At 43.5% G+C, this 21,218-nt stretch overlaps 1 protein-coding gene across 1 annotated transcript; it reads right to left on the reverse strand.

Annotated features, from left to right (window-relative positions):
- Positions 1-15,983: 15,983 nt before the first annotated feature.
- Positions 15,984-18,295, reverse strand: TACSTD2 (tumor associated calcium signal transducer 2). The gene has a single exon (XM_033225054.1). The coding sequence runs from the start codon at positions 17,712-17,714 to the stop codon at positions 16,743-16,745; it is 972 nt and encodes a 323-aa protein (XP_033080945.1). The 5' UTR covers positions 17,715-18,295; the 3' UTR covers positions 15,984-16,742.
- Between the last annotated feature and the right edge of the window lie 2,923 nt (positions 18,296-21,218).

A 21,218-nucleotide genomic window follows, 5' to 3' on the forward strand; every position in this document is an offset into this window, starting at 1 on the left:
AAAATATACAAAGAATTCTTAAAACTCAACAATATAAACACACAAAAAAATGATTAAAAATGGATCAAAGACCTTAAAAAATATCTCACCAAAGAAGAAATACAGATGATAAATAAGCATATTAAAAGATGCCCTACATCATATAGCACCAGGAAAATGCAAATTAAAACAACAACGAGATACCACTACACACCTATTAGAATGGCCAAAATGCAGCACACTGATAACATCAAATGCTGGTGAGGCTGTGAAGCAACTGGAATTCTCATTCACTGCTGGTAAGAATGTAAACATGGTACAGCCACTTTGAAAGAACAGCTTCTTACCAAACTAAACATACTACTTTTATCAATGATCCAGCAATTGCACTCCCTGATAGTTACCCAAAGAAGTTCAAAACTTATGCCCACACAAAAACCTACACACAGGTGTTTATAGCAGTTTTATTCATAATGCCAAAATTTGGAAGCAATAAAGATGTCCTTCAGTAGGTAAGTGGATAAAAAAAGCTGCACTACATCAAGACAATGGAATATTATGCAGCAATAAAAAGAAATAAGCTATTAAGCCATGAAAAGATGTGAAAGGCTGGATGTGGTGGCACATGCCTGTAGTCCCAGCTGCTTCAGAGGCTGAGGTGGGAGGATGACTTGAGCCCATGAGTTCAAGTCCAGCCTGGGCAACATAATGAGACCTCATCACTAAATAAAATAATAAAGAAATAAAGTTTTGAAAGAAAAAGGCATGGGAGAAACATAAATGCATATTACTAAAATCGAGGAGCCAATCTGAAAAGGTGATATACTGTATAATTCCAACTATATAACATTCCAGAAAAGGCAAACTTATAGAGATAATAAAAAGATCAATTATTGCCACAAGTTAGGGGAAAGTGAGGAATGAACAGGCAGAGCCCAGAGGAATTATTTTAGGGCTGGGAAACCACTCTGTATGATACTGCAGTGGTAGATACATGTCATACATTTGTCCAAACCCATTAAATGTACACCACCAAGATTGAGCCCTAATGTAAACTATGTACTCTAGATGATAATAATGTGTCATTTTAGGTTTATCAATTGTAAAAAGTCTACCACTCTGGTGAAGGCTGTTGATAACAGGGGAGGCTGTGGGTGGGGGGGGCAGAGGATATACGGGAAATCTCTGTACCTTTTGCGAAACTTTGTTGTGAACCTATAACTGCTCTAAAATATAGTTTATTGTGATGGTTAATTTTATGGTTAATATGATGGTTGATTTGACTGGGCTAAGGGATGTCCAGATAGCTGGTAAAACATTGTTTCTGAGTGTGCCTCTGGGGTGTGTCTGGAAGAGATTAGCATTTGAATTGGTAGACAGTAAAGAAATAATCCTCACCAGTGTGGGTGAGCCTTATTCAGTCTGTCGAGGGACCCAATAAACAAGAAAGTGGAAGAAGGATGAATTCACTCTCCCTATTTCAGCTGTGACATCCATCTTCTCCTGCCCTCACTCATTGGCACTCCTGCTTCTTGGGCCTTCAGACTTGGACTAGGATTTACACCCCTGGTTCTTCCGGTTCTCAGGCTTGATCTAAAACTCACCGTTGGCTTTCCTGGGCCTCCAACTTGCAGATGACAGGTGGTGGGACTTCTTAGCCTTCATAATCACGTGAGCCAATCCCTCAGAATAAATTTCTCTCTCTCTCTCTCTCTCTCACTTACTCACTCACTATCCTATTGCTTCTGTTTCTCTGAAGAAGCCTAACCAATACATCTGTTTAAAAAATATAAAGATATTAAGAAGGAAAGACAGTCCTGACAACGTTAATTGAACCCTTGGATCCAGCCATGATTAAAGCTAACACCACCCCTTCACTTTTCAGTTACACAGATCACTATATTTTCTTTTTGTGTAAACTTACTTGAGTTGAATTGCTAACATTCATAGCTGAATAGTCCTTGCTAATATAGTCAGTTATTGCACATCTAGTTTCCTCTGCAATACATTTTCCTTTCCTCTTTTTTTTTTTTTTTTTTTTTTGAGACGGAGTCTCGCTCTGTCGCCCAAACTGGAGTGCAGTGGCCGGATCTCAGCTCACTGCAAGCTCCGCCTTTCGGGTTCATGCCATTCTCCTGCCTCAGCCTCCCCAGTAGGTGGGACTACAGGTGCCCGCCACCTTGCCCGGCTGGTTTTTTTTGTATTTTTTTAGTAGAGACGGGGTTTCACCGGGTGAGCCAGGATGGTCTCAATCTCCTGACCTCGTGATCTCAGCCTCCCAAAGTGCTGGGATTACAGGCTTGAGCCACCGCGCCCGGCCTCCTTTCCTCTTCTTATACATGACAAGCTCCTGTTTGTCCTCAGGTCTCAGCTTAAGCAGAACTTTCTCTAGCACATCTTCCCTAAACTGATTCCTATTTCCACTCCAGCTTACATCAGTTCTCCTTGGTGGATGTTCTCATTAAGGCCCTGTATTTCCTCATAACACTCATCCCAGACTATTGTAATTACTTGTTCCATTTATTCTCCCTGTTCCACCACCACTACCACACTGAACTATTAAGATCTTTGAGGGCAGAAACAAAATATTCTGTTCATTGCTATATTCCCATTTCTATTGTGATGGAATGAAGTGGGTAGCCAGTGTCTGTTCATTCATAGATTTAAATCTTCATTTGATTTTCAAAATTATAGTAAAATAAATTATGAGTGAGTATAAGTGCTTTTGTATGGTTACTAGACAATTGTAATATGTTCTGATTAATTTTTAGCATAAAAGCTAGTAATTGCTTTTACTTAGGGAGTTCTAAATGAAACTGTAATAATTTTTTTTAAAACTCCCCAGGCTGATCAAAGGGAAAAATTTGAAGAAGATAATTATGCACATGGAGGATGAAGATTATTACTTCAATAGTATTTAACAGTCTGATTAAAGAAAGAGAGAACCCAGTCTGCCAGTTCTTTGAGCATTTTCTGAAGATCTGGATTGAAATCTAAAGAGATCCCCAATCCATGCATAAAAATCACAAGCATTTCCATACACCAATAATAGACAAATCATGAGTGAACTACCATTCACAATTGTTACAAAGAAAATAAAATACCTAGGAATTCAACTTACAAGGAATGTGAAGGACCTCTTCGATGAGAACTACAAACCACTGCTCAAGGAAATAAGAGAGGACACAAACAAATGGACGAACATTACATGCTCATGGATAGGAAGAATCAATATTGTGAAAAATAGCCATACTGCTCAAAGTAATTTATAGATTCAATGCCATCCCCATCAAGCTACCATTGACTTTCTTCACAAAGTTAGAAAAACATACTTTAAATTTCATATGGAACCAAAAAAGAGCCCACATAGCCCACTAAGCAAAAAGAACAAAGCTGGAGGCATCACGCTCCCTGACTTCAAACTATACTAGAAAGCTACAGTAACCAAAACAGCACGGTACTGGTACCAAAACACATATATAGACCAATGGAACAGAGCAGAGGCCTCAGAAATAATGCTACACGTCTACAACCATCTGATCTCTGACAAACCTGACAAAAACAAGCAATGGGGATTCCCTATTTAATAAATGGTGTTGGGAAAACTGGCTAGCCATATGTGGAAAACTGAAACTAGACCCCTTTCTTATACCTTGTACAAAAATTAACTCATTATGGATTAAAGACTTAAATGTAAGACCTAAAACCATAAAAACTGTAGAAGAAAACCTAGGCAATACCCAATAGGCATGGGCAAAGACTTCATGACTAAAACACCAAAAGCAATGGCAACAAAAGCCAAAATTGACAAATGGGGTCTAATTAAACTAAAGAGCTTCTGCACAGCAAAGTAAACTATCATCAGAGTGAACAGGCAACTGACAGATGGGAGAAAAATTTTGCAATCTATCCATCTGACAAAGGGCTAATATCCAGAATCTACAAGGAACTTAAACAAATTTAAAAGATGAAAAACAACCCCATCAAAAAGTGGGCAAAGGATATGAACAGACACTTCTCAAAAGAAGACAATTATGTGGCCAACAGACATATGGAAAAAAGCTCATGATCACTGGTCATTAGAGAAATGCAAATCCAAACCACAATGAGATACCATCTCATGCCAGTTAGAATGGCAATCATTAAAAAGTAGGAAAGAACAGATGCTGGAGAGGATGTGGAGAAATAGGAACGCTTTTACACTGTTGGTGGGAGTGTAAACTAGTTCAACCATTGTGAAACACAATGTGGCAATTCCTCAAGGATCTAGAACCAGAAATACCATTTGACCCAGCAGTCCCATTATTGGGTATATACAAAAAGGATTATAAATCATTCCACTATAAAGACATATGCACATGCATGTTTATTGCAGCACTATTCACAATAGCAAAGACTTGAAACCAACCCAAATGCTCATCAGTGATAGACTAGATAAAGAGAATGCAGCACATATATACCACAAAATACTATGCAGCCATAAAAAAGGATGAGTTTATGTCCTTTGCAGGGACATGGATGAACTTGGAGACCATCATTCTCAGCAAACTAACACAGGAACAGAAAACCAAACACTGCATGTTCTCACTCATAAGTGGGAGTTGAACAATGAGAACACATGGACACAGGGAGGGGAACATCACACATTGGGGTCTCTCAGGGGTTGGGGACTAGGGGAGGGATGGCATTAGGAGAAATACCTAATGTAGATGACGGGTCGATGGATGCAGCAAACCACCATGGCATGTGTATACCTATGTAACGTTCTGCACATGTATCCCAGAACTTAAAGTATATCAAATAAAATAAAAACCACACTCACACAAAAATATTCCTTTTGTTTAATTTCGGTGTAAACAATACCCATATGGTACATTTGCTTAGCCAGCTTAAACTGAAAATTTAGGGGAAAAACCAAGGAGGTGTTTATATCACAGTTCCATATACATCACTCATTCATTTATTCATTCAGCAGTCATAATCTTTAAAATAAATGGAGTATTAGAATTCCTCTTTCTTAGTCAAGTCACAAACTAGGGGTCTGATTGATACGGGAGTTAAGTTATCTGACTAAGAAGAAATCACTTAGTCAGATGGTAAGGGCATGGGAGTCCATGGCGAGGCTTTTCTTTTTAATGAAAAGCAGTCCCAAATCGTTTTCTAACAAAGAGCAAGCCGGGAACTTGCATGGATGAATGCTGGCAGGAACTAAGAACTAGACATTTTCAAGATGGCAGCTCTATCTTCCCTTGTCTGCCAGCCACATGTACTATAAAGGAGGAGAAAAGATGGTTCTGGTTAAGTGGAAATCTCCTTTGCATAAGAAGATTAGGGTGGGGTGACCAGCCTTCCCCACGCACTATGTAAACCTCATACCTGATCGAACCAATCTATGAGCCCTATGTAAATCAGACACCACCTCTTCAAACTGGACTATAAAACTTGGGGGATTCACCACCAACTGGTCCTTTCCTCTGGGAGACCCCTTCCTCCATACAGGAAGCTGTTTCTCTTTCTCTTCTTTTCTACCTGTTAAACCTTTACTCCTAAATGCCTCATGTGTGTCCATGTCCTAAATTTTTCTGGCACGCAACAATGAACCCCAGGGGAATATACCCCAGGTAATGTAGCCACTTCATGATCTCAGTTGAATAGTATCCTCCCCTAATTCATGTTCACCTGGAACTTGTATATGTGATCTTATTGGAAATAGGGTCTTTGCAGCCATAATCAAGTTAAGATCAGTTCACACTGGATTAGGGTGGGCCCTCATTCGGCAAGTAGTGTCCTTATGAGAAGCCGAAAATTTGGACACGGAGATACACACAGAGGGAAGACAGCGATGTGAAGAAAGCAGAGATTGGAGTTATGCTGCCACAGGCCGGGGACTGCCCACAACCGCAGAAGCTAGAGGATGCGAGGAAGGATTCTTCCCTAGAGCCTTAATTTCAAACTTCTAGCCTCCAGGACTGGAAGAAATTAATTTCTGTTATTTTAAGCCTCCGAGTTTGTAGTAGTTTGCTATGGAAGCCCCAGGGTACTAATTCTTGGTCCAATCTTCTGCTAAGTGACCCTTCCTTTCCCCCCACCACCCAGCCTCCATCCAATTCCAAAGCATTTTCTCCCATGTCTTTTTGTTGTTTCCTTTTAAAGGAGTTGGGTTTTGCCATGTTGCCTAGGGTGGAATGTAGTGTCTGTTCAAACGCTCGATCCCTCTACTGATCAGCACAAGAGTTTTGATTTGCACCGTTTCTGACCTGGGCCAGTTCACCCCTCCTTAGGCAACCTAATGGTTCCCCGATCCCAGGGGGTCCCCAGATTGATGTTGAATTTGGTACGGTCATCCAATCAACATAGCACACAGCAACCCAGAACTCCTGAGCTCAAGCGACCCTCCTGCCTCAGCCTCCTCAAGAACTGGGACTCCAGGCTCCAGCCACCAAGCCCAAGTCTTTATGCAAAGCAGTTCAGGATCTTTAGCCCCTCACCCAAGCAAAGGCCTTCCCTTTGCATATAGGAAGGCTCAGACTCTGCCTCACCAAATGGGAGGCACCTAGATGAAGCAGGTTTTCCTTTCCTGCACCCTAGCAGGCTCTTCAAAGGGTGAAGAGTTCAGTAAAACGGGAGTGTAGTAGAACAATTGATTTCTCCACTGATTAAAATTATACCACTTCCTTGAAGTTTAAAAAAAGAAAGACAAAAATAAAAGAGAAAATGAAAGCAGTTACAATTGATTTGGATTTAAAACAACAAATTTTGCATTTAAAATAAGTTTGTTCCTGTTTTTTAAAAATGGAGTCATTTTATAACTTTGTTACTTTTCCCCCCTCACTTAACTCAACAGTATATTGTGAGCATTTTCCCATATTAGAAAGTCCTCAAGGATTATACCATAATGTACACAGATCCACAGTCCCTTGTCCACTGTTCGGGACAAAGGAAGCTCCTTTTCACTCTCTGAAGTTTCCCTGGAAAATCAGCTTACAAAGGCTGATTAGTTGGACAAAAGGCATACAAATTTATTTAACATACATACAATGGAAACCTTCAGAAGGAGGACCCAAATCCCTAGTGGGGTGCAGAAGTCTGTATACCATCTTTAGGTTACAGAAAGAATTTGGGGCTTGGATCCTGGCAAAACAGTTATGGGAGGAGAAGTCAATGGGCTTGAAGAACATATAATGTCTGTTGGGCCCACAGAGTGAACAATGATTTGTGACAAAATCTGTCCAGGTTTGGTGTCAGACTTCGGTCTTCCTTCCTGTAATATGGGTTCAGTTAATGAAAACTTAAGGAAGGGATTGAAGGTAATTGTTTTCTTCTTTTGTAGGTCTGGACTTTAGGCGGATAAGGAAGCTTTGGAGAGCAACTTTGTCGCGTGCTTTGAGAGAGATGGAGGTGGGGGCAGATCTGGAGAGAGAAGTCCGAGAGACCTTGAGGCTCCTTTTTCAGTTTAGCACGTACGAAGCACTACATTTTGGGATATCGATTTCTGAGCCCCGACACCACAAATCCCAAAAACTGAAAACCCAAGAGTTGTTTTAAAAGTTTGGCAGCAAAACTGACCTGAAGTGACCTAAGCCTACTTATGGTCTATTTATACCACTTAGTGTGACTGTTAATGTTTCATGACAGAAATCTAAACATATTTGATTAGAAATGCTGTCACAGACCCTGCTGAAGGGATTAAAAAACATGCACCAAATTATCCTTCTAACATCTGAACACTTTTAAATTCTGAAACACACTGGGTCTCAAGGAGTTGTGAACCTATATAATTATCCCCCTGTAGTTAGATATTTATTTTCACCTTTTTACTATTATAAGAAGTGCTGCATGCAACATGTTATACATGTGAATCTTGTTTGCATCACTATTCATGTCCTCAAGATAAATTGCTTGATATAGAAATAGAAAGTCAGAAAAACTAAACACGTTCTTGGTAGATATTGTCTACTTGTTTTCCAGAAAGATTATACCAATTAACATACCCCTCACCAGCACTGGAAAACATCAGTTTTATTAATTTCACAAAGGAAAATTGTCATACCATTGTGCTTTTAACTCATTTGGTTACCGGTGATGTTAGATATATTTTTAAAAAGAGGTTTATTAGTATTTTGAATTCCTCTCCTGGAATTGTCTATTTATGACCTTTGTTCCTTTTCTACTGAAGTTCATCTCATAAGCTTGCTTTGTGTATGTGCTGCACAAAGGCCAAGGGGGTGGGGGCCAAAATCAAGCCTGACTCTGATCACCTACCTGTGTACCCTCCCCAGAGAAAGGATCACTTTTTCTTCTTTGAAAGGTGTCTCCCCACCTGGTACACTTGTCAAGCCCTGCACTGCAAGGGTGAGTCCAACTAGATGGACTGTCTTTTTCTAATTTGTCTGCCCAGAGCAAGCAGGATGCCCTTTCTAATTTGTACAAGCTGAGATCTTAACTAGATGAATTGTGTTTCTAATTAGTTTGAGTTTAAATTATTTATATAGGCTGGGTGTGGTGGTTCACACCTATAAACCCAGCACTTTGGGAGGCTGAGGCAGGTGAATCACTTGAGCAGAAGAGTTTGAGATCAGTCTGGGCAACACGGTGAAACCCATCTCCATAGAAAAATACAAAAATTACCCAGGCATGGTGGTGCATGCCTGTAGTCCCGACTACTCAGGAGGCTGAGGCAGGAGAATCGCTGGAACCCAGGAGGCGGAGGCTGCAGTGAGCCGTGATCATGCCACTGCATTCCAGCCTGGGGGCAGAGTGAGACCTGGTTTCAAAAAACACAAAAAAGGTTCTTGATATAGTAAAGCTATTATATTAAATTTTTGAGTGTTATATTATGCAACTGTGTTTTTCTTGCTTATTGCTTTGTATTTGTTTGACTCATAAGTTATCTAAACGTCTTCCATTTTGCCTTTTCTTAAGAAATGTTTGTGGAGCTCTAAGTAGCTTTGTTTTTCTTCCTTTTGCTTCTGAATATTATTTTAAGTGGTGCAATATGGGTAGAAACGTATGAAATCTAATCCTTGAACAGTTAATCCCAGCTGTCAAAGGGACCTACTTGGCCCTGTTTAAATGCCCAGACCAGAGATAGTCATTCTGCAAGACATCTACACCCATATCACCTATCCATCCATTCAACCAGCACTAATTATTGAGCATCCAGTATGCTCCGGGCACTGTGTGAGACATTGGGAATACAGACGTGCATAACAGAAACCGGAATTCCTTCCTTTATGGAGCTTGCAATGGACACCATGTGTTCAAGTTTCATGTAACCATAACAATAGCTAACATTTAGGAGTGCTTACTGTGTGCAGGCACCAGTCTAAGTGCTTTACCTGCATTAATGTATTTACTTCTCTTAGCAACCCTATGAGGAAGTAGGTATATTATTGTTCCCATTTTACAAGTGAGGAAAATGCACAGGAGGTTAAGTAACTTGATCCAAGATCACAGACAGGCAAATAGCTTGGTTACTCGTAAAGTTGTACCTAGCAAATCTTCATCACTTCCATTTCCCATGTCACTTTCACAGATTTGTCACTTTAACTGTCTACTTCAATCCTCTCTTTCTTCCTCTTGGTCTGAGGCTTTGCTTCCACCAATGCTTCCATGCCCCATGAAGAAACTGCTCTGCCACCCGTGACTTCTGACTTGGCCTTTATCCCCTGGTAGCAGTCTGGACTTGTCTTTTAGTCTCCACCCCTGGTTTTGACCTTTCTTGGTTTCCTTTGCCAACTCATTCTCATCTTTCTGGTCCTGATGTGCTACAGTCTTTTAAAGCATGGTGCTAGTTTTCTTCCCTTTTCAGTCTATCACCTTTCCCTAGACAATTGAATTTCTAACCCTGGCTTTTAAGTACTACCTATAAACCAGTGCCTCCCAAATTCCCATCTCCAGTCCATAAAACACCAGACTGCTGTAGTCAGCTTCTGGATGCAAGTCTGAACTCAACTGTCCAAAACCATCCTCATCATTTCCGTCATACCAAACATGTTCCCATCCCTGTGTTCCCTTTCTCAGAAAATAGTGCTACCAACCAGTTATGAAAGCGAAACACTACAACTATTCTTAACACTTCCCTTGTCCTCACCACCCCCATGTAAAATCTATTCCCGAGTACTATTTATTTTATATCTGAAATATTCCTCTAGTACATCCACTTCTCCCCATCATCATCACTATTTTCTATTACTGACCCTCATCCAAGTTACATTTTATTTTTATTTTTTTTAGTCGGGGTTTCTCTCTTGTTGCCCAGGCTGGAGTACAATGGCAGGATCTCAGCTCACTGCAACCTCCTGCCTCCCAGGTTCAAGCAATTCTCTTGCCTCAGCCTCCCGAGTAGCTGAGATTGCAAGCATGCGCCACCACGCCTGGCTAATTTTGTAATTTTAGTAGCAACAGGGTTTCTCCATGTTGGTCAGGCTGGTCTTGAACTCCCAACCTCAGGTGATCCACCTGTCCTGGCTTCCCAAAGTGCTGGGATTACAGGTGTGAGCCACTGCGCTTGGCATTCCCAAGCCACCTTTATCTTTCACCTGAAATACTCCTATTACTGATCTTTTATAGTTTCCTTGCCTCTATTCTTGTTCCTTTTCAGTCTATTCTCCATACTCCAGCCAGAGTGATCTTTTCAGAACATGAATCTGATTTTGTCACCCCGCCTTAAAACAAATATTTTTTTTTCAAGGATTTCTTTATGCTCTTGACAGGGGAGGGGGTGAAACTATGTCAGTAGGAAAGTAGGGGACCCTTATTTCTTCACACAAAGGCACCTACCAGCCCATTTGCCAAATTTGGCACTTCAGGGTTAAGTCCAACTAGATAGGAAGCCTTCTTCTAATTTGTCTGCACAAGGGGTATGCCCTTTGCCATTTGCACAAGGTCAAAATACTTAGTAGGCTTGAAAGGCCTTCCATTGTCTATTTCCAGCCCACTTCCTCAGTCACATGCAGCACCCGTCTTCTTGTACCCACAATCCACCCATGCTGGTCTACTCTCAGGTCCTCAGATAATCCACACTTGCTCCTGCTTCAGGACCTTTGCACATGCTGTTCTCCCTTACTGAAATGCTTCTCTTTATGCATAAATAACATCTGCTCATGCCTTACATCTCAAATCAAGCATCAATTCCTTAAGGATACGACTTCCCCCAAGACTAGGTCAGAACATTCGTATTTACTTTTTTTCTTTAGAGCACGTATCTCATTTTTAAATTGCACCCTTATTTACATGATTGTGTTGCTAATGACTGTCTATGCTGTAGCCTTTAAGTTCATTAAAGGCAGAGACTCTACCAGTCAGGATTCTCGGCTGTAAGCAACAGAAAAGGATTCTGGCTAAACTTAAGTATAAAAGGAATTTATTGGAGGATTTGGATTAAGTTCACAGAATCAGTGGGAAGGCTGGTGAATCAGATACAGAAAATGACCAGGACCTAAGGTTGCCTAGGCAGCAGGGGATGTGGCCAACATCAAGCTGTGGGGCAATCCAATTGGGATATTCTACCAACGCTGCTGCCACTGGACACTGGCACCCATGGAACAGCTGTGCTCTTGACAAAGCCAGTACTGTTCTGAGAAAATTTCTCAATTGTCCTGATTTATGGCTTCATATCCTCTAGATCTCTGCCCAGGCAGGAGAGTTCAATTGGCTGAGCCATGTTACATGCCCATATCCCACCTGCCAGGGAACAGGACCATCAGGCTTCCCATCAAGTTTCACACAATGTGGGCGTTTCCCCCATTGAAAACATTGTGGGGATGCCAGGTAAGAAAAAAAATAAGAGCACCAGAGAAACCACATCTGTTCAGTTCATTATAGGTTCCCCAAACTAGTATGATATCTGACATCAAATAAGACAAAAAAAAATGTGAGGGAACAAATAAATGACCAATGCTGGGCATCTCTGAGGGCACAGACTGTCCAACTTGTGCCTGCTTTAGGGTAACCGCTGACAATCACTGGGGCCTTTGTACTCCAGCTAGAGCCAACACTGGTCAAACTGGCTGCTTAGTCGAGTTCACCCCAGTTCCATTGAGATCAGATGAGAAGCCAGGAGCTCTATCAGCTAGAGTGAGTGGATATCACTAGACCCATTTTATAATGCAAATGTGAGGTTCAGGGAGGTGAAGTGCCATGTTCAAGATAATACAGCTGGAAAGCAAGAACAAGGACTTGAAGCCTCATCTGCTGGCATAGTTAAGTACCTTTTCCCACCTTCTGTATTATGTTGTTTCAATTGCATATGACAATGTGCTTCACATAAAAATATTTGGGTGGCCGGGACATTTCCTCCAACAGTATCAGATAACAAGGGAGTTGAGAGTGCTGAGGCCACCGAAGAGACTCAGCTATATCCAGCATGGGAGAAGGGTGGGCACAAGGATTCCAAGGAGTTAATGCTTATCTAGTCCAGATCCCTTTCCTTGTAAGGAGACAAGATGCTTTGGTAAGCTGAGCTGCCTGCTGATAAACTGCTGGTTAACATGTTCAGGCTATCACTCTGGATCATTTATCTTTCCCTTCTTACCCAGATTGATTTGGCCTCCTTGTACATCATGAACCTGAGAATTTCCACTGAAATTGATGACATATGGCTTGCTGCAGTGCCCAGGGACACAACCCCCTGTTTACAGTATAATTCTCTAACAGTGAATGGGCCCAGCCCCTCTATCCATCCCCACCCCTCCCAACAATTCCTCCTTTGAGCTCACTAGAAAAGGCTATAATGAAACCTCTAATGATATTTAGCAATGACAGGGAATGGTTCCAAGAGGGAAATTACAACTGGAAGATATCCACCAGGACCTGCTAGTAATTGTAAAGGAAATCTACTCAGTTCTCAAAGGGTCCTTTGTTTAATATAAACAGGAGGCTTCCAAGGTTGCTCTAGCCCCCTCTAATAGCAGAAGTCTATGGAGAGATGTCTGTCTCAGAAAGTGGAGTGGAAGTTCTGTTCACATTACATTAGAAAGAACTCACCCATTACTAGTATTTTTCCCCCAAGTTCTTGGGGGACCTTCCCCTAGTTCTAACAAGAGTGACTATTTACTAAATACATCATCAGGAGACTAACCAGGGAGGCAAGTGGAACATTAGATAGGATAAAGCCAGGGTGTTAGAGCTCTAGAGTGTCTCTGCCCCTCTCTGTCTTACTTGGGTAAATCCATTCTCTGTGAGCTTCAGTGTCTTCATCTATAGAATCAGAATGTTGAACTAAATGACCCTCTAAGCTTTTTCCAGCTCTGACATTACATTCTGTGATTCCACTTGAAAAATGATGAAGCAAAAAATATGTAAGCAGAGAGAGGAATGGGTGATCTTTAAAAAAATGCTTCAATAAAAGAAACAGCAAGAATGGATAAAGCCTTGGTGACCTACACAAGGAAATCAGTCGAGTGTCCTTAGGAGGCTCAGAAGGCAGGCTGCAACTTGCTGGGCAAGCCACACCTGCTCCTCACATTCCTTCCAAGGGCAGCCCCAGGTCTGAGCTCTCGGCAGTGAACCAGTGAACCAGTAAGGTATTTTGTTTGTTTGTTTGTTTGTTTTGGTGGGGAGGTGGGCGGAATCTTGGAGGTAGCTGCTCAGTCCCTGAGGATAGCTGGTTCTTAAGACCTGACCCCAGCAGAGGAAAGCTGAGTTTCAAAACAGAAGCATGAGGGGGCTCTTCCTTGGAAGAAGTGAGCAAAAAAGGCATCTTAACCTGCTGGGTACCCAGCAGGAAAATGAAGAAATAAGTGTAATGGAGACATGTGCCTAGTTTTTACAGCTAACAGGTAAAACACGTCTTTAAAGCACATTAATAGTAAAAATCTTAGCTACACGAGGCAAAAGTCCCAAGTCCCAGATTTGGTATATGCCTAGTGTGTGTTCATGAGTTTACTCAATGTCTTTCAAATCTCAGTTTGCTGACATGTGACATGGATGTAATCTAAACAAGAGAAAATCTAAAATATATGAAACTTTCACTAAGTACCAGATTGTTTCAGACACTCATATCAATTACTTCATTTAATCTTCACAATTGTGAGAGAGGGATTTATAGCTTCATTTAACTAATGAGGAAACAGGGGAGGTAAGTGACTTCTTGGCCCAGAGGAGTAAGATTTGACCTCAGGTTTGTCAACATTTGGGTTACTTCCAGTAAGTCAATGGCTCAAAGAAGATTATATGTGTGAAAATGCTTTGCAAATTATAAATGCTATAAAGTATAAGAAGTTATAGTCCTGAATTAATGCAGAAACCTAAATATCATCCAGAATCAACATTCTGATGGAGGAAGGGGCTTTTTCAGGGAGCCTTCTTTGTTCAGTTGCCCACTGGATCCTTTATTTATTTTCCAGGCAGACAAGTTAGTTTTCAAAAGTGACTCTTGAAACAATGAGATTCTCTAGTTCCAGTTGTGCTACAGGAACATTTATCTTGAGAAATCACTTGCTCTTCTCATGTATGAAATGTGGGGTTAGGTCACAGGTGATCACCAAGGTCACTTTCGTCAAAGCATTCAGTGACTCAGAAGTGGAAAGCACCCAGCGAGACCTGGAGTGGGCTGTCTCACTCTCATTGTTAGAGAGCCAGTTCTAACATCAGGTACTTTGGCCATCCTTCCTATTGTGGGAGAGCCTGCTTACATCCACCCTCTCCCCTTGGGAAGTCTCATTTGATCCTGGAAGGAAGTTTGGAGCCTGAACGGAGTTTCTCCCTTGGTGAATGGCCACAGACTTTGAGATCTCTGGCAATCCTACAGTATCCACTCCACCAGCACATAGCAGCCACAGCCCTAAGCTGAGAAGCCAGTGGCTGAGAGCTCTCTCTCCCCTAGTTCTTACTGGTGTTTCAGTCTTGAGAGGTCATCACAGACTGTAGAAACAGCATGGGAGGAGGGGCATGAGATGGATTCCAGGGGAAGAAACTGCAGTCCTGGATCTAGGTTAGCTGTTGCTGAATATGCGATATACCAACCACTCCCTCCTTTGTACACACCCAGTACTGTATCAGTTTCTCAGTTTTTGCAGTAACTTGTTTACTTCTGGGGTACGCCACAGCCACACACATAAATGACTGAGAATGAGTGAAAAGGAAGAGATAAATGTAAGAGGGACAAGTGGCTAGTTTTTACAGCTAATAGGTAAAACACATCTTTAAAGCACATTAATAGTAAAAATCGCTGGGTGCGGTGGCTCACACCTGTGATACCAGCACTTTGGGAGGCCGAGGCAGGGGTATCGCCTGCGGTCAGGAGTTCGAGACCAGCCTGGACAACATGGTGAAACCCCATCTCTACTAAAAATACAAAAATTACTCGGGTGTAGTGGTGGGCACCTGTAATCCCAGCTACTCAGGAGGCTGAGGTAGGAGAATCACTTGAACCCAGGAGGTGGAGGTTGCAGTGACCTAAGCTCACTCCACTGCCCTGCAGCCTGGACAAGAGAGCAAGACTCCATCTCAAAATAAATAAATAAATAAGCAAAAGTCTTAGGAAAACAACTTGTGCACACCCAGCAAAAGCATAGGGCCCACTGCAGGCTGGTTCCAATTATGTGGGAAAGTCATTTAATCTTAGCGCCACAACACTTTGAGATTAAGTAATTTGCTCAAATGCTGAATGGAAATAGTACCACCTATTTCAAAGTAGGGTTGGGATTCAAAGGAGATACCACCCTTGAACTAGAGTTTTCCGTCTCCATTGGTGATAAGCCTTGTTTAGAGATGACCAAAGACTGGCACTCTTTCTCATAAAACCAGCTAGTTTTAGCTTCCTCCCTCATGCTCACCCTCCTGAAGTTTGAAGGAAGTTTCCAAATAATCTTATTTAGAAAGAATAGCATTTACACTGGCCAGTTAGGATATCTTAGGACACACCAGAGTAGCAACATGAAACACCCATTTTTGAGGGGAAAAAAGTGTTATAATTTGAAATAAAAAAAAAATACAAGTCTTGGGAAATTAGAGGAGACCAGAGTGATAGAATTCTGGAGGGACTTTTCACAAATGCCAACTTTTGGTTTGTGCCTTTCCCATATTTTATTAAATTCATGTTTTTTTAAAAAAAAAAATCACAGCAACATTATCAAAGACAACATATGTACAAACATTTTACAAAAAAGAACATTACCAATATCAGTGGTAGTAAGGGCAAGCTGAAGAATAAATAGACTGAGTTTCCGGGCAGTGTCTGTCCTCAAAGACATCTAAACTGCGTTCAGGCAGCTGAAACAGGCTTCTTTTCCGGTGACGGGCATATGTGGTCAGTAATACAAACGATGGTTAATGAGGCTACTACGTAGGACCAATTAACAAACTCCTCTTCGAGTAGGCCATGATACAAGTGGAACTCATCAAATAATTTAAACTCAAGGCGATAACAACGCTATTTCCCATCTAAACTCATTTAAGCCTTCACAATGTCACAATGGATTCAGTTACCTGCAAACGATCCCGGGTTGTAATACAGATACTCGTTTTTTATACATAACGCAGCGCCATCCCTTCCTTCACTGCCCCAGTCAGGTTTCTTGTTGTTGGACCGAAAGGGGATACATTTTAGAAATGCTTCCTTCAAGACAGAAGTGAGCAAGAAAGGCGACCCTGAGGCCAGGATATATCAGACCTGGTGTGTGCGCAAAAGGGAGGGGGAAGGCAGGAATTTGAAAGGATAAACGGCTCCTTTGCGCCGAGAATCAGGAAGCGTGACTCACTTGGGTCTGGGAAGATACCGAAATCTGGTACCCCACCCAATCCCCTGCCCCGCCGGGTACCTACAAACTCGGTTCCTTTCTCAACTCCCCCAGTTCCTTGATCTCCACCTTCTTGTACTTCCCCGACTTTTTCCGGTTAGTGATCACCAGGACGGCCATGCCGGCGACGAAGGCCACCACCACCACCACGATGACTGCGATGAGGCCGGCGGTGAGGCGCTTCATGGAGAACTTCGGGGGAATCTCGTCCAGGTAATAGATGAGCGTGCGCTCCACCTGCAGGGGCTCTCCGCGCACGCGCAAGTCCAGGCCGCCGCGGCCCTGGAATAGAGACTCGCCCTTGACTTCCCTCTCGAAGTAGTAGGCTGCATCACCGATGTCCACGTCACCTGCGGCCTTCTGCGACGTGTTCTGCCGCAGTTCGATCTGGATGGTGGGCTGCTCGTAGTGCACGGCCGCCACAAACTTGGGGTGCAGCCGATAGCGCTCGCGGAAGAGCCGCCTCAGCTCGGCGTCCAGGTCGGAGTGGTTGAAGGCGCCGGCGGTGGGGCGGTGACGCAAGTCAATGAGGATGTGGTGGGTGCGCACCAGCTCATCGCAGCGCAGGCTCAGGTCGCCCTTGTCGGTGCGCCGCACGCCCACCGAGTTCACGCACCAGCATACCGACGTCTGGTTGCACTGGCGCGCCTTGAAGCGGCCCTCTGGGTCGCAGTCGGGGTCGTAGAGGCCATCATTGTCCACCAGCGCGTGCTCATTCGGCCGCACCAGCGTGCGGGCGTTCTTGGGGGCGCTCATGCGCGCCTTGAGCAGCAGACACTTGGAGGTCAGCGTGGAGCAGTCGACCGCCACGCCAGAGCCCAGCGCGCGGCACTGGCAGCGGCCACCGGGGCCGTCGGGGCTGCACACGGTCATCTTGTTGGTGGGACACGTGCAGTTGTCCTGCCCGGCAGTGTGGCCAGTCACCGCCGCCAGCAGCAGCAGCAGCAGCGGGAGCCGCAGCGGTGGCGGCGCGAGGCTGGGGCCCCAAGCCATGGTGGGGCGGAGGAGGCGCGGGGACTCGGCGGCGCTCGGGCTCCGGCGTCTGGGATGGTCTGCGGAGGTCTGCCGCCCGGCCGCTCCCTCAGGCTCTTATACTCTGCCCGACCTGCCCGGCTGGTTCCGCCACCGACGGTCCCTACTGGTATTTGGGTGACACATCCCGCCCCCCTCCCCGTCCCACGGAAGGCCCAGCCGGCCCTGCGCCGCCCGCGATAGGATCAGAGCAGGGAAGCTGCTCCCGCCTCCTCCGGACCGAAAGCCGGGAAGGGGAGAACCGATACTCACCTGCGGGCTTCTGCGGACCCGCCCTCGGCGCGGCCTCCTGCTCCTGGCGCGTCCGGGCCGCTCTCCAGGCAGAAAGTGTAAAGAGTTTCATTGCAAAGTGTGGCTCGCGACTGTCGCACTCTCCCCTATCCCCGACTCCCTTTTCGTTCTTTCCCGGCTCCTAGCCCGCCCTTAATTTCTCTCACTCCCTCTCTTCTTTGTCCAGTTCTCACAGTAGCACACATTTACATAGTTTACAGTTCACAAGCATTATCTCATCCTCACACCAGTCCTGACAGGTAGGGACTATCAGACCCATTTTATAGGTGATGCTGATGGGGCTTAAAGACCTGAAGTCACACTGCTATCAACTTCCTCATATTCCTGAGAGGGGTCTTTGTCACCCTAACAGTGATGAGACCTTAAATAAAATGTTTGTGGACACGAAGTGATGCAGATTCTGAAGGTCAGATGTTGAAGTTAGAGAAGCAGTTCTGTTACTCACCATATCAAGGGTTAAACACAGGTATCCTGGCGTCCAAAGGGTTAAAAGTTCTGTTAAACACTAATTTTCTGTCCTTCACAGAAGCGCGCACACGCACATAGTATTTATGTGTGCGCTAGCTATAAAGAGACAAACAGGAACAAATTCTTAAAGAGCCAGCAAGACTGTAAAGAGTTTTTTGTACAATTTGATTCTAACACAGCAAATCATTGCTTTTCTTTTCCTGTATCCCACGTAAGTAGCTGAACCATGTAAATAATGAAAGAATGGAGCCTGTGAGAAATTGCTTGTCTGCCACTGTGTGGCTACTTTCATGGCATAAAGAGGTTGCAATCTCTTTTTGAGTCATTGAGAAAGTCCCGAGTTTCAAAGCTGTGGTAAAATTAATAATAATTAGCAAGCTGTAATTATTCCCAGGTCCTCCATCAAAGCACATTTTATTTGTTCAGCATTTAATGTGCACCACCAGTCGTGCGAGGGTGTCGTTTAGCAGATGAAAGCCAGCTGGACCTCTGTCCCATTAATTTTCACGCAATTCCTGAGGCAGGAAGATTAAAATATATTCTACCTTGACAGATAGAGGAAGCAGAGATGTGTGAGGGACAATTTCTTTTTCTTTTTTTTCTCCCGGGTTCACATGATTCTCCTGCCTCAGCCTTCTGAGTTGCTGGGACTACAGGCAACCGCCACCATGCCCGGCTAATTTTTTTGTATTTTTGGTAGAGATGGGGTTTCACTGTGTTAGCCAGGATGGTCTCGATCACCTGACCTCGTGATCTGCATGAGGAACAATTTCTTATCCACAAACATGAGGAATTGTGTGATAGTCCTCTGCTGTCTATTCCCAGTGTCTCTTCAGGTCTTCCTTGGACAAATATCTGAGTCAGGTTCCAGTTTCTCTTCCCCTCTCTGACCTCGGTCCACCCTGCATCCAAGACTTCCTAAATCACAAGTCTGTGCCCACCTCCTCTCGGCTAAGTTCAGAGTGAGGGGGTGCTCTGGGCTCTCCAGATAAAATTCATCCTTCTTATACTAGCCCTTAAGGTCATTCCTATATGATGTATAGGCAAGCTACATCTCTGTGCCTTAATTTTGTCATCTGTAAAATGGGGATAATAAAAGTACCTACCTTAAAAGGTAGGTATTATAATTAATGTAAATAAACTGCTTTGAAGAGTATCTGTTCTAACAGTATCTGCACATAGTTAGCAACAGATAGATGTTAGCTGCTGTCATTTATCATCATCATCGTGCTCCTGCCAACCTCTCTAGCTCTCCATATGTTTTCAAGCCTTTGCAAAGACACCTACCTGGAGTCTCTCTTTCTTTATTTAGTGCATAATTGTGTTTTTCTACTCAGCTCTTGAGTCACCTCCAAGACACCTTCCCTAATAAGGCCCTCCCTGTTAAACTCAGGGATGTGCCTCTCCTCTATTCTTTCCTAATCTCAGACATACTGAGATGGCAACATTAACGTTTCTGGGCTTTTGTCCTCCCATCTGTCAAATGGGCAAAATACAGCCTGTTTCATAGATTATGCTGAGAATCAAATACAAAGAGATGAGATGGTAGATGCCAAAGCTTTGTAAACTGTAAAAAATGTTAGATTTCACTTTTATTTCTAAAATAGATATACCCTCTTCTCGCTTTTCCAGGTATTGGCTAGGTAGCCACAGTGCTCTACAACTAGCAGAGTTCTCTATTTGCCATTCCATCAGGTCCCAGGCTGGCAAGAGGAAAGCTGCTGAGAGAGGGTTCTCAGGGCTGAGGAATTTGTGTGATGGCGTCATTGACTACCAAGCTAGAACAGCCCCAGATGAGTGTGCATCACTGGGGCTAGTGCTCTGAGGTCTCCAAGCCTTTGCTTCTTCCAATTATATTAGGTAGTGAGAGGACAGGAATAGAAGGGGCCCAGCCTCAATATCTTCTGTGGAAGTGAGAGTAAGCCGAAGATGACCTCCTAATCCCCCACCCCCCGCCCGAATCCACTTGCTTAAATTCTCTGGTTCTGCCAGGCTTTCCCCAACAGCTCACAAAGACCACAATGAGTTTATTATGTAAACACAGTCTCAGCTGTGATTCTCCCTTTTCCCTTCATCCTTTTTCTGCCCAGTTCTGCAAAATAGCATGCTAATGCATTATGCCAATGCTTTATCTCTTTTTTATTTATTTATTTATTTATTTATTATTTATTGAGACAGAGTTTTGCTCTTGTCACCCAGGCTGGCGTGCAGTGGCATGACCTCAGCTCACTGAAACCTCCTCCTCCTGGGTTCAAGTGATTCTCCTGTCTCAGCCTCCCAAGTAGCTGGAATTACAGGTGCCCAACACCATGCCCGGCTAATTTTTGTATTTTCAGTAGAGACAGGGTTTCACCATGTTGACCAGACTGGTCTCAAACTCCTGACCTCAGGTGATCCTCCCGCCTCAGCCTCCCAGAGTGCTGGGATTACAGGCGTAATCCTACCACACCCAGCCTGTATTTTTTTACTTTAATTTAAAAAATATTTAACTCAAGCATTTCAGGCTTGTCAAGTGTTTATGAGGGGCAGGAAGCACATCTAAGCACTGTGTGTAGCCCCAGCACCAGCATATATTAAGCACTAAGTAATGTTTATCGGATTAACATTGAGTTGTGACCAGAATGTTTCAATATCAATATATTCTCTAGGAGTATTCATGTGGACCATTTCAGTGCTTCTCTCCTTGTCTAAGCCTCACCACCTGCC

This window comes from Trachypithecus francoisi, unplaced genomic scaffold, assembly GCF_009764315.1.
Source record: "Trachypithecus francoisi isolate TF-2019V2 unplaced genomic scaffold, Tfra_2.0 Lachesis_group12, whole genome shotgun sequence".
In the NCBI taxonomy this organism is placed as follows: Eukaryota; Metazoa; Chordata; class Mammalia; order Primates; family Cercopithecidae; genus Trachypithecus; species Trachypithecus francoisi.